General features: G+C 35.0%; 1 protein-coding gene across 2 annotated transcripts in view; it reads right to left on the bottom strand.

Moving 5' to 3' along the window:
* Positions 1–1,033: 1,033 nt before the first annotated feature.
* The window catches only part of LOC132556505 (nucleolar protein 14-like), a 32,581-nt gene continuing 16,860 nt past the window's right edge, over positions 1,034–16,754 (bottom strand). Inside the window, exons 14-25 of one of the 2 annotated variants that reach the window (XR_009554475.1) lie at positions 16,386–16,610; positions 15,117–15,218; positions 7,474–7,536; positions 6,741–6,831; positions 5,970–6,042; positions 5,037–5,120; positions 4,020–4,164; positions 3,623–3,744; positions 3,270–3,360; positions 3,077–3,147; positions 1,412–2,809; positions 1,034–1,285 (exon numbers count right to left, since the gene is read on the bottom strand). Coding sequence is in view for 1 of the 2 variants with exons in the window: in XM_060220913.1 (XP_060076896.1) it covers positions 2,701–2,809; positions 3,077–3,147; positions 3,270–3,360; positions 3,623–3,744; positions 4,020–4,164; positions 5,037–5,120; positions 5,970–6,042; positions 6,741–6,831; positions 7,474–7,536; positions 15,117–15,218; positions 16,386–16,610 (1,176 nt within the window). In the remaining variant the exon portion in view is untranslated. Of the gene's footprint in view, positions 2,810–3,076; positions 3,148–3,269; positions 3,361–3,622; positions 3,745–4,019; positions 4,165–5,036; positions 5,121–5,969; positions 6,043–6,740; positions 6,832–7,473; positions 7,537–15,116; positions 15,219–16,385; positions 16,611–16,754 lie in introns of both variants that reach the window. The other variant, XM_060220913.1, reaches the window with a different exon arrangement.

The raw sequence follows: 16,754 nt of genomic DNA, 5'->3' as shown, positions 1-16,754 counted from the left end.
TTAAGTATTGAAATTGCCCTGAAATCCAGTCTAAATACATTCTATGGCTGTTACTGACTTATTTTATACCTGTTGCCTACTGTTGAACAGTTTTCTAACTGATACCAAGCCTTTTGAAAACAGCTGAAATTCTCACCCACAAGAGCACCCAAATTACCTCCCTTTATGCACCCCTGATAAAATTAAAATAAAATAATTATGAACAAGTTTCAGTGTCTTTTTTTATGTATTTATAGCAATTATGAATAGGATTAAACTTAATCAAACATAGTAAAGCACATTTTAAGTAGATTATTTTTTTTTATGTGCTATAAGGTAGCAGGAAAGTTCATTTGCATTTTTCCTGAAATTATTGGTTATGTTTGAGATATACAGGTATAGCAGATTGGTTATAAAAAATACATCATAACATGTATATATATACATAACAATTACATTAATAGTAGAGAGATGAAATAAAAAATTTCCTCTGATTTCTGACATTTGTTAGATTTGTGAAAATCCGTAAAATTTGCAGACATTGTTCAGACAATCTAGGAAGTGGTGACATCTGAGAATTTTTCAGACAATCTAGGAAGTGGTGACATCTTAGAATTGTTCAGACAATCTAGGAAGTGGTGACATCTTAGAATTGTTCAGACAATCTAGGAAGTGGTGACATCTTAGAATTGTTCAGACAATCTAGGAAGTGGTGACATCTTAGAATTGTTCAGACAATCTAGGAAGTGGTGACATCTTAGAATTGTTCAGACAATCTAGGAAGTGGTCATATCTTTTACTAATTTTTACATACTTTTAGGAATGATGGTATTTCAGGATCGTTTGAAAGACACAAATTACACCTATGTGACGTGGAGAAGTTGTGATCATGCTTCCTGCTGAGTGTGGAAGCACCATCAAGATGTTAAGACACAAATAAATTAAGGAGAGTCATCAATGGCTCTCACATCAATTGTATATGTGGAAGCTTTTTCCAAATATGCACCTACAGGAACAAACAAAAAACAAAAAGAATTAAAGAGATCCTCTCTTTATTATTACATACATGTGTCAACAGGTAAACATTGACTTTCAGAATACCACTCACATTCACCCGTGTCACATCTCTTTCTTTCACATCTCTGCTCACATTCACCTGTGTCACATCTCTTTCTCTCACATCTCTGCTCACATTCACCTGTGTCACATCTCTTTCTCTCACATCTCTGCTCACATTCACCTGTGTCACATCTCTTTCTCTCACATCTCTGCTATCAAACCTCTCTCACATACCACTCACATTCACCTGTGTCACATCTCTTTCTCTCACATCTCTGCTCACATTCACCTGTGTCACATCTCTTTCTCTCACATCTCTGCTCACATTCACCTGTGTCACATCTCTTTCTCTCACATCTCTGCTCACATTCACCTGTGTCACATCTCTTTCTCTCACATCTCTGCTATCAAACCTCTCTCACATACCACTCACATTCACCTGTCTCCCACCTCTCTTACATGCCGTAAAGAAAGGAACAGAAAGACAAGGATATATTCCGGTTCAAATATCCTAAAAACTCCAAAACAAGTCGACATCAAACATAATTCTTTTCAGAAAGTAAGCTTGTGATTTCTTGCACAAATAAACTTGCAACTGCCTAACAATTAAAGATAATAAGATGGGTCTTCTTTTCAAAACAAGCTCAATTCAAAAATAATTCTATCCTGAAAATAAGCTTGTGGTTTCTTGCATAAATAAAGTTGCATTTGTTTAAAATTGAAGGAAATATGATGGGTCTTCCCTTCAAATTTTAGGGTATTCAAATAATCTTCAATGTCAACATTCCCAACAAATATTCCATGTTTACTACAGCTAAAATTCAAATACCTGGTACAGTTTAGAATACAAAAATATTTTTTTTCAATACATGTATATTTTTCCTCATGTTTGTATGACAAATCTTGTTTTCACAAGTTCATGATTCATGAAATTGAAATGACCAAAGATGACATCTGTTCTTGTAAATCTACCTAAGAAAATGTGACGAGACACTCCTACATCAAACTGGTCTTCCAGCTGTTTGGACAAAAGCATCAGAGTAGATTCAATTCCAACTGATTCAATTTTCCTCCCTTTTTTTCTATACACATTTAAAATATCTATTACATATCATCACAGTAACAAATCTCTGCCTTGTACATCACTTCATACTTGCATTTCAAAATATTTGGTGACTGGCTATCATTCATAAATATCCTATCCAAACATCACATTCCATATATCGTCATACCTCACACGTGTCATTTTTCTCTAAACTTCCAATTTTTATCACATACTCAGTGTTTACAAGCTTCTCCTTAAGTGATAGACTTAATGATTCTAGTAACAAAATGACAATAATTCCATTTTGGCTTACAGGTTAGAGAAATCCCTCATACTGGAATTATCTTATAAAATGTTGTGACACTTTAACAGTATGATAAATCTAACAATACATAAGTGTCAAACATCAAACGCACAGAGATATTAATTCATGTTCACTAGGAAACACTAACTAACACAACCAGTTACTTTCCATTTACCATGAATTGCCTTGCATCCATGCTCAAATCTTTCTGGAGCAGACTCACAGAACAGGACTAGAACTGATATTCTGTTAGAGAGGACTCACACCTCAGAAAGGAAACTTTTAACCTGGATCTAGTCAGGCTAACAAGTCATCAAGATGGTGAAGGTGAAGGTTTAGCCCTTTTCATGGCTTTGTATTCTCCCTCTTGTGTGGCTAACATCTGGTGAAGTTTCCGCACCTTACCCTGACGCTCCTCATCTCTGGAAAAAGGAAACAAATGTGTGAATTGTAAAGATTGGGTACAAGTATAGGGGAGGCACGTCATTTACCTAACATGAGAGAAATATTGTTGTAACATAAGGGAAGTAATTAACATTTAATCAACTGAGACAAGGGAGGTAATTCATTGAAGAAAGCAGGGAAAACAGACCATACTGTATACATCAGTATATTATGCAAAACATACTGATTGAATATTGTAGAAAAATAGATAAATCACTGTAAGACAAGGGAGAATAGTATCTTACCTCTCTATTTGATCCTTGAGCTGTTTCCTAGCGAGGAACTGATTATCTTTTCTGATCTCCCTCATTGCACCCTATAGGATAAAGATCATAATATTACACATAGAAATCATTTACTATGTAGAACTCCAAAACATTTTTCAAAATAAATATTTTTTCAAAGACTTGGGATCTTGTACTAAGTACACTTTCTTACCTTCATTTCCTTTTTGTACTTGTGCAGTAGCTTTTGCTTCTCGTTTAACTGTTTTGATGATGACTTTTGTTTTATTTTCCTTTCTTCAAATCTGCAAAAGTAAAATTAGATCTTGGAGAATTAAATCTCTATTACTATAAATTTATATCCAGGTATGCCAAGAGCTAAGAAGAGTATTCTATCAAAACAAGTTTGTGAGACTCACATATTTGTTGTAATTACAAGAGTAAACGTTTGCTTGCATTTCTAAGCTTAAAGGGATATTATTAATTATCATTAAACATAATGCACCAGTTATTCACTTTTACATCGACAATTCTTACATACAAGAGCTTTTAGAGCACTTGACTTACACTTCCTCCACCAAAGGTTCAAATGTTCTCATTGGTTGGGGTTTCTTTTTATTCATCACCAGTGGTTTACGCAATATGTTGCTATGGTGACTTATCTCCTCGACCACCATTGCCATCATCTCCTGTGTAAAAATGAAGCAAAATCTTCTTGATACTTAACATGATTATCTCGCCTCCTTTAAAATCTGAATTGTAGAAGAACTATCCTAATTTTTCATGTGTTTCAAAGCAATTAGAAACTGGGTTCAATGCTTTTGTGGACAACTTGATCAGTATAACTTGGTTTCAATATCATACATCATTCCATATCATACATAAAATATGTGTCATGAAACATATAGATTGCAATTGTAACAGAATGTACAGTTTCACACACGTATTAGTCATGGATATTTACCTTAAGAGTAACAGGGTATTGGTTCTTGTCTATTTTTCCAAACATGTAGAGAATAGGTGAGAAAACCTCTCGGAATGTTGGCAGATCTTTGTACAGTGATGAGAATTCTCCAATTAAAGTTACACAGCTGTGAGTTGCCTGCAACCTGAGAGAGAATGGTTGTTAGGTCATACCAGGGATACAAATAAATACCAGTACAGTTAATTTCATAAGCAATACCACAACCATTTAATTTATTTCTCTAAATATTTTGGTATTAATCATCATCTGTGATTTAAAGTCAACCAGACAGCTGATAGACCTACATGTTCAAGTTATCACTACAGTTATTACAGCTTTATCTGCCAGTGTCATTTTGGTACAAACATCTCTGTAATTACCGTTTTTTCGGGGTTATAAGTCGCACTGGTATATAAGCTGTAGAGCATATTTTCAACGATTGTTTCAATTTGATCCACATATTAGCTGCACGGGAATATAAGTCACACCCTTTCATAAGACATAGTAACTGTTATTTTGACCAAAGTTTGTTGATATAAAAGGAAAAGGAAGGCAGTGAAACATTTAATATAAGTCTGCAAATTCATTATACACAGATAGTCCTTTATTTTATTGATGTGTTTGAGAAACATTCAATAGCAATTATCAAACTTGCTTGCTTTTATTTTAATCTTAAAATCATCCTGTATACAACTACAAATGATGGTTCTAGATGATCTGTTTCAGTCATAAACATGTAATGGACAGGTACTCCTTCTCTGGTACTCTCTATTAAATTTTTTTTTTCAGTCTGCTGAATTTTTTTTCCTCCACATATAAACTGCACTGGTTTATAAGCTGTATGCCCGAGGAAAAAAGCTGTGGTTTATAATCCAGAAAATATGGTATCCATATTTTCACAGAATTGTAACAAATTTCACCAAATCATCGATAAGCTGGGCTCTTCAATCATAATACAAACAGTGATGATTCTTTGACTTGGCAGTACCAGTAAATAACCAGGAGTTGTGAACCTACCGGAAGCTGTCATTACGAAGTGCATCAAGCTCCATCTCAGTGTTAAGTACCTCACTCATTTTCATAGGACTAAATTCAAAAGAACTGTAAAGCAAACAAAGGATTAAATATAAAACATTGTAGTAGTAGACACACACATTAATATAGTAGACACACACATTAATATGAGTTCAAATTTAGTCACAGTCCAAAAATCAAAAGGACACAACTAGGGACCAAAAGGTAACCTGTCAATTTTTATAGCAGATAAGCTCCTTTGTCAGTATTGTGTGTCTTCCAGGTTGCGAGGGTTTGCTTGTTATGTTTTTAAACATAGTTTGAACAAACTGTATTGTGATAACTATTCCTGAAACTGATCATTATCCTTCAGCCTATAATGTGCCGATGTCTTTATTTCAGGCTGCTATTTCATCATCCATTCATTGAATGAAAATTTATTATTTACTTTAACTATCGGCAATATTGATATTAGCAGTAAAATACAGTACATGTATATATGTGCCATCAAGTTCCAAAATTGAAAAAACGAAAAATGGGACCAAGTGAAATCTAAATATGAAATTAAGGAAAGATCAATCAAGTACTTCTCCAAAAATATTGATAACAAACTATGACTATCAAAAAACAAAATAGCTGCCTGTCTGCCATTTTATTTTTTGGATCAGCACCAAAATGGACTTATGCATATTTAGGGATCAAGGCGAACAACATATATTTGAGAATGATCCATCAAACACATTTCAGAAAAAAAAACCCCCAGTAATTAGAATTGCTGAAGGCTGGAAGCTGGGCAATTTGAACAGCATACCACAAGACGATGGAGGGTTGAAAAGTGACTGCTGAAAATAGCAATATTCAGTCCTGAGACTCTTAAGAACTGGAATGTGCCTACAACAATTGATTGAAATCCCTCATTCAATCTGGTGTACCTACTTGTGTTTGGCGTCCAACTGAAGGAGATTGACACTATTACCGATAGGCTTGAATGGAGGTATCACACTCTCATCTATAACACAACATGTTGCAGAACATTGATAAAAAGAGTCAGCAAGTACTTATCTTCATATCAAGATTTCTTCAGGTTTCTGGATCTTTGCAGGTTTTTAAATATCATGCCAATGTAATACTCAATATATGAACTCACTATCAGTCCACAATTTTCAATGCTAATATGCTGAATAAAACAGAGTTTGGCAATGCTGATACAAACTGATTTTCAATGATAATACATCCTGATTTTCAGTGCTTTTATACAATGAATGATTTCCAAAGCTAATTTGTAATGCTTATGTACTCAAGTTTTCAATGCTGGTTGTTCATAGACACTATACATGATTTTCAATGTAAATATATATGCTGATTTTCAATGTAAATAAATTATGATTTTCAAAGCTAATATACCCTGTTTTTAATGGGCAATATTCATTGATTTTGATGCCATTATACACAGATTTTCAATATTAATGTACTGTTTTTTTGTTTTTTCAACACTAATATACAATGATTTTCAATAATAATAAACCCAGTTTTTGAAAACATACATTACAAATACTCCTCATAAGGTTGTATACAGAGGAATACACCACAGAAAATTTTCATTATGTGAAATAGGAACAACCTTGACCATTGTCATCATAAAGAAAAAAAAAAAGGCAGCATTGCCACAAAGTTTATCAGATGCATGAACTATGTGTTTCTATTTACATTTATTGTCGTCCTTCAGTATGATTAGGAACAGGAGTCCGTGAAGGAAGTTCACCACTTCAGGAACAAACCTCTTGGATAGCGACACAAACTGTAAAATAACAAACTGATTTAGTATAATATCTCAGGTATCTGCTATACAAAAGTATGGCCTTGTATTGCTCTAATTCAAGGTCACCAGAGTTGTGATAGGTGTGAGGGTGATAACATCAACTGTAAAACAAATATTATGAAATTTATATATCATTCTTGTTTACAAACATTTCACAAATCTCCACCTACTTGAAAACAGTCTTCATGTTTTTGTAGCAATTGTTTCTTCAGTCACAAAAGGGAGATAACTGTGTATGTTATCACATACATAATCTTGAAGGAAATTACAGTTACAAATTTACTTTATGATTACATAAGGAAGGTTACTTGATGCAAATTTATATTTAAATATAAACTATGTACAACCATTTGAAAATTTTCTACAATCCCTTCAAAGTTTTTCCTTTTCGTTTTAAAGACTAAAGGAATATATCAATTAAAATTTCACTACACCAATTTAATCAAAGTACATACAAATATTGAAATATTCAATGGCCACAATGGCCTTGAGAACTAAATGTCAAAATTTAGTTCTAAGTAAAGTTGGTTCTAGGGATTTACAGGTACCAGTCATGTTTAGAGGTCTATAATAACAATGTAGACTAATTGCAGGTTAACAACACAGACTGTAGTATTTTACCTCCAAACACAGATTACAAAGGAACAGGCCAGCTGCTATGTCTCGTTCATGGTTAACTGGACACTGAAAACATAAAAGAAAATTCATCACTGATTGTGATTCAGGTATGTGATTTTTATCTGAACACCTAAACTTCACTTGCTTGGAGGGACTGCATCCTTTACACAACGCTTTGTAATAAAGTGAAGCAAACATTATCAGAACAAATCACTTTGCATTAATGTCTTTATTCAGAAAAACTAAACAAATTCCCTGTAGTTTCTTCAGCCACAAAGGGGAGATAACTGTGTGACTGCTTATATCTCACATTTGATCTGCGCCTGTTGGAAGTGACTGTGTACATTTGATACACAACATATGGAACAAGGCGTGACTAAAACTAACAGGCAATTAGCAGAGAAAATACAGCCAGAAACAACTGGATTTAAACCTGAATCTTGACATGCCTGTTATAAGCCACACAAACATTATAGAAATTTTGTTTTCGTCTTTGTGCAACTTTTCATTTCTGACTGATATTATGAAATGTGTCTTAATCATAAAATCTTCACTTTCAAAAAATGACCAAGGACATAGTCATTCAGGTCCAAGTCCATGACCCAGTCATGGACATATCACATGTGAGATTATATAAAGGATGTTAACAGGTAAAATTCAATAGGATTGATGAAACAGAAGTGGTGAAAGGTCTTAGTGAAGAAGGTATTTTAAATGGTTTTGGAGATATGTTCAAGAAATGCTGGATTCAGTGAATTTGAAAATCTTTTTCCATGGTAACCAAAGAAAAAAGGCACTATTAGATCACTTAAATGATGTGTGTAAACAGTTTTCTGAAGATATTAAAACATTTTTGGAGATGTGATTTGTTCATGCCCCAGAATGCAATGACAAACAAACAGATGGAACCTGTTTGTATATCCTTGCCAACTTTTGTTGTGTGGGGGACAGGAACATTTTCTTGTGGTGAGTGTTTCTTCAGCCACACAGGGGAGATAACTGTGTGACTGCTTATATCTCACATTTGATCTGCGCCTGTTGGAAGTGACTGTGTACATTTGATACACAACATATGGAACAAGGCGTGACTAAAACTAACAGACGATTAGCAGAGAAAATACAGCCGGACACAACAGGATTTAAACCTGAATCTTGACATGCCTGTTATAAGCCACACAAACATTATAGAAATTTTGTTTTCGTCTTTGTACAACTTTTCATTTCTGACTGATATTATGAAATGGGTCTTAATCATAAAATCTTCATTTTCAAAAAATGACCAAGGACAGAGTCACTCAGATCCACTGCCAAGGGACCCAGTCATGGACATATCACATGTGAGATTATATAAAGGATGTTAACAGGTAAAATTCAATATGATTGATGAAACAGAAGTGGTGAAAGGTCTTAGTGAAGAAGGTATTTTAAATGGTTTTGGAGATTATGTTCAAGAAATGCTGGATTCAGTGAATTTGAAAATCTTTTTCCATGGTAACCAAAGAAAAAAGGCACTATTAGATCACTTAAATGATGTGTGTAAACAGTTTTGTGAAGTTATCTTAAAACATTTTTGGAGATGTGATCTGTTCATGCCCCAGAATGCAATGACAAACAAACAGATGGAACCTGTTTGTATATCCTTGCCAACTTTTGTTGTGTGGGGGACAGGAACATTTTCTTGTGGTGAGTGTTTCTTCAGCCACACAGGGAGATAACTGTGTGACTGCTTATATCTCACATTTGATCTGCGCCTGTTGGAAGTGACTGTGTACATTTGATACACAACATATGGAACAAGGCGTGACTAAAACTAACAGACGATTAGCAGAGAAAATACAGCCGGAAACAACAGGATTTAAACCTGAATCTTGACATGCCTGTTATAAGCCACACAAACATTATAGAAATTTTGTTTTCGTCTTCGTGCAACTTTTCATTTCTGACTGATATTATGAAATGGGTCTTAATCATAAAATCTTCATTTTCAAAAAATGACCAAGGACAGAGTCACTCAGATCCACTGCCAAGGGACCCAGTCATGGACATATCACATGTGAGATTATATAAAGGATGTTAACAGGTAAAATTCAATATGATTGATGAAACAGAAGTGGTGAAAGGTCTTAGTGAAGAAGGTATTTTAAATGGTTTTGGAGATTATGTTCAAGAAATGCTGGATTCAGTGAATTTGAAAATCTTTTTCCATGGTAACCAAAGAAAAAAGGCACTATTAGATCACTTAAATGATGTGTGTAAACAGTTTTGTGGAGTTATCTTAAAACATTTTTGGAGATGTGATTGGTTCATGCCCCAGAATGCAATGACAAACAAACAGATGGAACCTGTTTGTATATCCTTGCCAACTTTTGTTGTGTGGGGGACAGGAACATTTTCTTGTGGTGAGTGTTTCTTCAGCCACACAGGGGAGATAACTGTGTGACTGCTTATATCTCACATTTGATCTGCGCCTGTTGGAAGTGACTGTGTACATTTGATACACAACATATGGAACAAGGCGTGACTAAAACTAACAGACGATTAGCAGAGAAAATACAGCCGGACACAACAGGATTTAAACCTGAATCTTGACATGCCTGTTATAAGCCACACAAACATTATAGAAATTTTGTTTTCGTCTTTGTACAACTTTTCATTTCTGACTGATATTATGAAATGGGTCTTAATCATAAAATCTTCATTTTCAAAAAATGACCAAGGACAGAGTCATTCAGGTCCACTGCCAAGGGACCCAGTCATGGACATATCACATGTGAGATTATATAAAGGATGTTAACAGGTAAAATTCAATATGATTGATGAAACAGAAGTGGTGAAAGGTCTTAGTGAAGAAGGTATTTTAAATGGTTTTGGAGATATGTTCAAGAAATGCTGGATTCAGTGAATTTGAAAATCTTTTTCCATGGTAACCAAAGAAAAAAGGCACTATTAGATCACTTAAATGATGAACAGTTTTGTGAAGTTATCTTAAAACATTTTTGGAGATGTGATCTGTTCATGCCCCAGAATGCAATGACAAACAAACAGATGGAACCTGTTTGTATATCCTTGCCAACTTTTGTTGTGTGGGGGACAGTAACATTTTCTTGTAGTGAGTGTTTCTTCAGCCACACAGAGGAGATAACTGTGTGACTGCTTATATCTCACATTTGATCTGCGCCTGTTGGAAGTGACTGTGTACATTTGATACACAACATATGGAACAAGGCGTGACTAAAACTAACAGACGATTAGCAGAGAAAATACAGCCGGACACAACAGGATTTAAACCTGAATCTTGACATGCCTGTTATAAGCCACACAAACATTATAGAAATTTTGTTTTCGTCTTTGTACAACTTTTCATTTCTGACTGATATTATGAAATGGGTCTTAATCATAAAATCTTCATTTTCAAAAAATGACCAAGGACAGAGTCACTCAGATCCACTGCCAAGGACCCAGTCATGGACATATCACATGTGAGATTATATAAAGGATGTTAACAGGTAAAATTCAATATGATTGATGAAACAGAAGTGGTGAAAGGTCTTAGTGAAGAAGGTATTTTAAATGGTTTTGGAGATTATGTTCAAGAAATGCTGGATTCAGTGAATTTGAAAATCTTTTTCCATGGTAACCAAAGAAAAAAGGCACTATTAGATCACTTAAATGATGTGTGTAAACAGTTTTGTGAAGTTATCTTAAAACATTTTTGGAGATGTGATCTGTTCATGCCCCAGAATGCAATGACAAACAAACAGATGGAACCTGTTTGTATATCCTTGCCAACTTTTGTTGTGTGGGGGACAGTAACATTTTCTTGTAGTGAGTGTTTCTTCAGCCACACAGAGGAGATAACTGTGTGACTGCTTATATCTCACATTTGATCTGCGCCTGTTGGAAGTGACTGTGTACATTTGATACACAACATATGGAACAAGGCGTGACTAAAACAAACAGACGATTAGCAGAGAAAATACAGCCGGAAACAACAGGATTTAAACCTGAATCTTGACATGCCTGTTATAAGCCACACAAACATTATAGAAATTTTGTTTTCGTCTTCGTGCAACTTTTCATTTCTGACTGATATTATGAAATGGGTCTTAATCATAAAATCTTCATTTTCAAAAAATGACCAAGGACAGAGTCACTCAGATCCACTGCCAAGGGACCCAGTCATGGACATATCACATGTGAGATTATATAAAGGATGTTAACAGGTAAAATTCAATATGATTGATGAAACAGAAGTGGTGAAAGGTCTTAGTGAAGAAGGTATTTTAAATGGTTTTGGAGATTATGTTCAAGAAATGCTGGATTCAGTGAATTTGAAAATCTTTTTCCATGGTAACCAAAGAAAAAAGGCACTATTAGATCACTTAAATGATGTGTGTAAACAGTTTTGTGAAGTTATCTTAAAACATTTTTGGAGATGTGATTGGTTCATGCCCCAGAATGCAATGACAAACAAACAGATGGAACCTGTTTGTATATCCTTGCCAACTTTTGTTGTGTGGGGGACAGGAACATTTTCTTGTGGTGAGTGTTTCTTCAGCCACACAGGGGAGATAACTGTGTGACTGCTTATATCTCACATTTGATCTGCGCCTGTTGGAAGTGACTGTGTACATTTGATACACAACATATGGAACAAGGCGTGACTAAAACTAACAGACGATTAGCAGAGAAAATACAGCCGGACACAACAGGATTTAAACCTGAATCTTGACATGCCTGTTATAAGCCACACAAACATTATAGAAATTTTGTTTTCGTCTTTGTACAACTTTTCATTTCTGACTGATATTATGAAATGGGTCTTAATCATAAAATCTTCATTTTCAAAAAATGACCAAGGACAGAGTCATTCAGGTCCACTGCCAAGGGACCCAGTCATGGACATATCACATGTGAGATTATATAAAGGATGTTAACAGGTAAAATTCAATATGATTGATGAAACAAAAGTGGTGAAAGGTCTTAGTGAAGAAGGTATTTTAAATGGTTTTGGAGATATGTTCAAGAAATGCTGGATTCAGTGAATTTGAAAATCTTTTTCCATGGTAACCAAAGAAAAAAGGCACTATTAGATCACTTAAATGATGTGTGTAAACAGTTTTGTGAAGTTATCTTAAAACATTTTTGGAGATGTGATCTGTTCATGCCCCAGAATGCAATGACAAACAAACAGATGGAACCTGTTTGTATATCCTTGCCAACTTTTGTTGTGTGGGGGACAGTAACATTTTCTTGTAGTGAGTGTTTCTTCAGCCACACAGAGGAGATAACTGTGTGACTGCTTATATCTCACATTTGATCTGCACCTGTTGGAAGTGACTGTGTACATTTGATACACAACATATGGAACAAGGCGTGACTAAAACTAACAGACGATTAGCAGAGAAAATACAGCCGGACACAACAGGATTTAAACCTGAATCTTGACATGCCTGTTATAAGCCACACAAACATTATAGAAATTTTGTTTTCGTCTTTGTACAACTTTTCATTTCTGACTGATATTATGAAATGGGTCTTAATCATAAAATCTTCATTTTCAAAAAATGACCAAGGACAGAGTCACTCAGATCCACTGCCAAAGGACCCAGTCATGGACATATCACATGTGAGATTATATAAAGGATGTTAACAGGTAAAATTCAATATGATTGATGAAACAGAAGTGGTGAAAGGTCTTAGTGAAGAAGGTATTTTAAATGGTTTTGGAGATTATGTTCAAGAAATGCTGGATTCAGTGAATTTGAAAATCTTTTTCCATGGTAACCAAAGAAAAAAGGCACTATTAGATCACTTAAATGATGTGTGTAAACAGTTTTGTGAAGTTATCTTAAAACATTTTTGGAGATGTGATCTGTTCATGCCCCAGAATGCAATGACAAACAAACAGATGGAACCTGTTTGTATATCCTTGCCAACTTTTGTTGTGTGGGGGACAGTAACATTTTCTTGTAGTGAGTGTTTCTTCAGCCACACAGAGGAGATAACTGTGTGACTGCTTATATCTCACATTTGATCTGCGCCTGTTGGAAGTGACTGTGTACATTTGATACACAACATATGGAACAAGGCGTGACTAAAACAAACAGACGATTAGCAGAGAAAATACAGCCGGAAACAACAGGATTTAAACCTGAATCTTGACATGCCTGTTATAAGCCACACAAACATTATAGAAATTTTGTTTTCGTCTTCGTGCAACTTTTCATTTCTGACTGATATTATGAAATGGGTCTTAATCATAAAATCTTCATTTTCAAAAAATGACCAAGGACAGAGTCACTCAGATCCACTGCCAAGGGACCCAGTCATGGACATATCACATGTGAGATTATATAAAGGATGTTAACAGGTAAAATTCAATATGATTGATGAAACAGAAGTGGTGAAAGGTCTTAGTGAAGAAGGTATTTTAAATGGTTTTGGAGATTATGTTCAAGAAATGCTGGATTCAGTGAATTTGAAAATCTTTTTCCATGGTAACCAAAGAAAAAAGGCACTATTAGATCACTTAAATGATGTGTGTAAACAGTTTTGTGAAGTTATCTTAAAACATTTTTGGAGATGTGATTGGTTCATGCCCCAGAATGCAATGACAAACAAACAGATGGAACCTGTTTGTATATCCTTGCCAACTTTTGTTGTGTGGGGGACAGGAACATTTTCTTGTGGTGAGTGTTTCTTCAGCCACACAGGGGAGATAACTGTGTGACTGCTTATATCTCACATTTGATCTGCGCCTGTTGGAAGTGACTGTGTACATTTGATACACAACATATGGAACAAGGCGTGACTAAAACTAACAGACGATTAGCAGAGAAAATACAGCCGGACACAACAGGATTTAAACCTGAATCTTGACATGCCTGTTATAAGCCACACAAACATTATAGAAATTTTGTTTTCGTCTTCGTACAACTTTTCATTTCTGACTGATATTATGAAATGGGTCTTAATCATAAAATCTTCATTTTCAAAAAATGACCAAGGACAGAGTCATTCAGGTCCACTGCCAAGGGACCCAGTCATGGACATATCACATGTGAGATTATATAAAGGATGTTAACAGGTAAAATTCAATATGATTGATGAAACAGAAGTGGTGAAAGGTCTTAGTGAAGAAGGTATTTTAAATGGTTTTGGAGATATGTTCAAGAAATGCTGGATTCAGTGAATTTGAAAATCTTTTTCCATGGTAACCAAAGAAAAAAGGCACTATTAGATCACTTAAATGATGTGTGTAAACAGTTTTCTGAAGATATTAAAACATTTTTGGAGATGTGATTTGTTCATGCCCCAGAATGCAATGACAAACAAACAGATGGAACCTGTTTGTATATCCTTGCCAACTTTTGTTGTGTGGGGGACAGTAACATTTTCTTGTAGTGAGTGTTTCTTCAGCCACACAGAGGAGATAACTGTGTGACTGCTTATATCTCACATTTGATCTGCGCCTGTTGGAAGTGACTGTGTACATTTGATACACAACATATGGAACAAGGCGTGACTAAAACTAACAGACGATTAGCAGAGAAAATACAGCCGGACACAACAGGATTTAAACCTGAATCTTGACGTACCTGTTATAATCCATTGTGTGATAAAGTTGATGACATATTACTCACCTGTGCCAGCATTTGAGTGATGAATATGATGGCAGGTGTGGTAACTGAATGGCGGAAGTCAGACGAAGGAAACAACACTGGCACAAGCTTCAGCAGCAGTAACTGGCAAAAAATATAACAACCTGTTGTCAACAAACTATTCCTAAAAAAGTGAATTTATATTCTGTATTCTTGTAAAGTTTTCACTTGTTCTCCTGGTACATTGTAGTTATAGTAGAATGTTTATCAAGTATCTATGTGTATGATCATTTATATATCTACCATCCACGCATGGTCGTTGTGTAAAACAGAGACTGAACACTAATCCATGGCTTTTTGTGTTCCATGCATAGTGAGTCATAATCATATATTACATAGACATTCAGATAAACGTTAAAGGGAGATAAAACAAGACAGCTTAGATTGGAATTTAAATAGCATACATTTCAGTATGTAATACTAAGAATGTCGCCATGTAGTCAGATCGTCTGATTTGGTTATATAGCTAAAGTCCAAACATAAAAATTAGTATTATTACATAAATACTTATTCAGCAAGCTAACCAGTATTAAGTATTTATCACTGTTCATTGAAAATTGAAAAAAAAACACATATTCTGTGGGTTAGTTATACCTACAGTTGTAGGATCACACAATGTAACAGGATGTTTGATGTGCACATGATGTCTGCACGATGTGTACACAAAACACAAACACCCTTTCTACAGTTTTAGTAATAGTGTATATAAGTAAAAATTTGTGTTGTTGGCCCTGTTGAAGACCTTAACCTATCAATCCCAGGGTGCAATAGTCTATTGGAAACATCCGCTACGCTTTCTTGCATATACTGTTGTGAATAAACCACGTAAGTTAAGTATATATTACTGTTTCATATCAACAGGGATGATTAATCAAAACCACAGAAATCGATATCTCCAAATCATATATTATACGTAACTGATTCTACGAGATTTGTTTCAGTTACAAACACTGGCAAATATGGCAAATTAACAGTATATCAAATATAAAACAGACTCCATTCAGTTATTCTAATCATTTCTTATCTCGGAAGCAAAAGTTAATGAATATAGGAAGAATCTAGAGTAACAAGAGAAAATAAATCTGGCTTGGCTGACAATGTATAGACATTTATTCTGTATCATTTACTGTGTTTGTGATAACAATGTAACGTTTATCTGTTTCTGTACAACCCATGAGTCAAGACCAAACAAAAACACTATCTACTGTAGGAACCTACCACTTACCACCCCAAGGTTTTGCAGATACTTACAGTGTCCAAGGCTGGGTAGAGGCCTCGTCCTGCCTTTCTCATACAGATCTGTCTGAACTCTTCCTGACGGTCCTTTATTTGGTCAAGGACAAAGTTGGCTGAAGGAACAGGAGACATTTGGACCAATTTATAGATTGGTATGGTCAACTTATCAATGAGGTCAAGCTGTGGTGGGTCCTGCAGGGCAAGATCTGTATAGTACTGTATCAGTGTACCCAGGAATACCTGTAATGTGGATGGGAGTCGTACAAATATCCTGGAGAGTAAGATCTGTATAGTACTGTATCAGTGTACCCAGCAATACCTGTAATGTGGATGGGAGTCGTACAAATATCCTGGAGAGTAAGATCTGTATAGTGCTGTATCAGT

The sequence above is a fragment of the Ylistrum balloti genome, unplaced genomic scaffold, assembly GCF_031769215.1.
Source record: "Ylistrum balloti isolate Yb309-2 unplaced genomic scaffold, AGI_CSIRO_Ybal_v1 Utg370574, whole genome shotgun sequence".
NCBI lineage: Eukaryota > Metazoa > Mollusca > Bivalvia > Pectinida > Pectinidae > Ylistrum > Ylistrum balloti.
The sequence above is the reverse complement of the archived record's forward strand: the minus strand, read 5'-3'. Positions and strand labels throughout refer to the sequence as shown.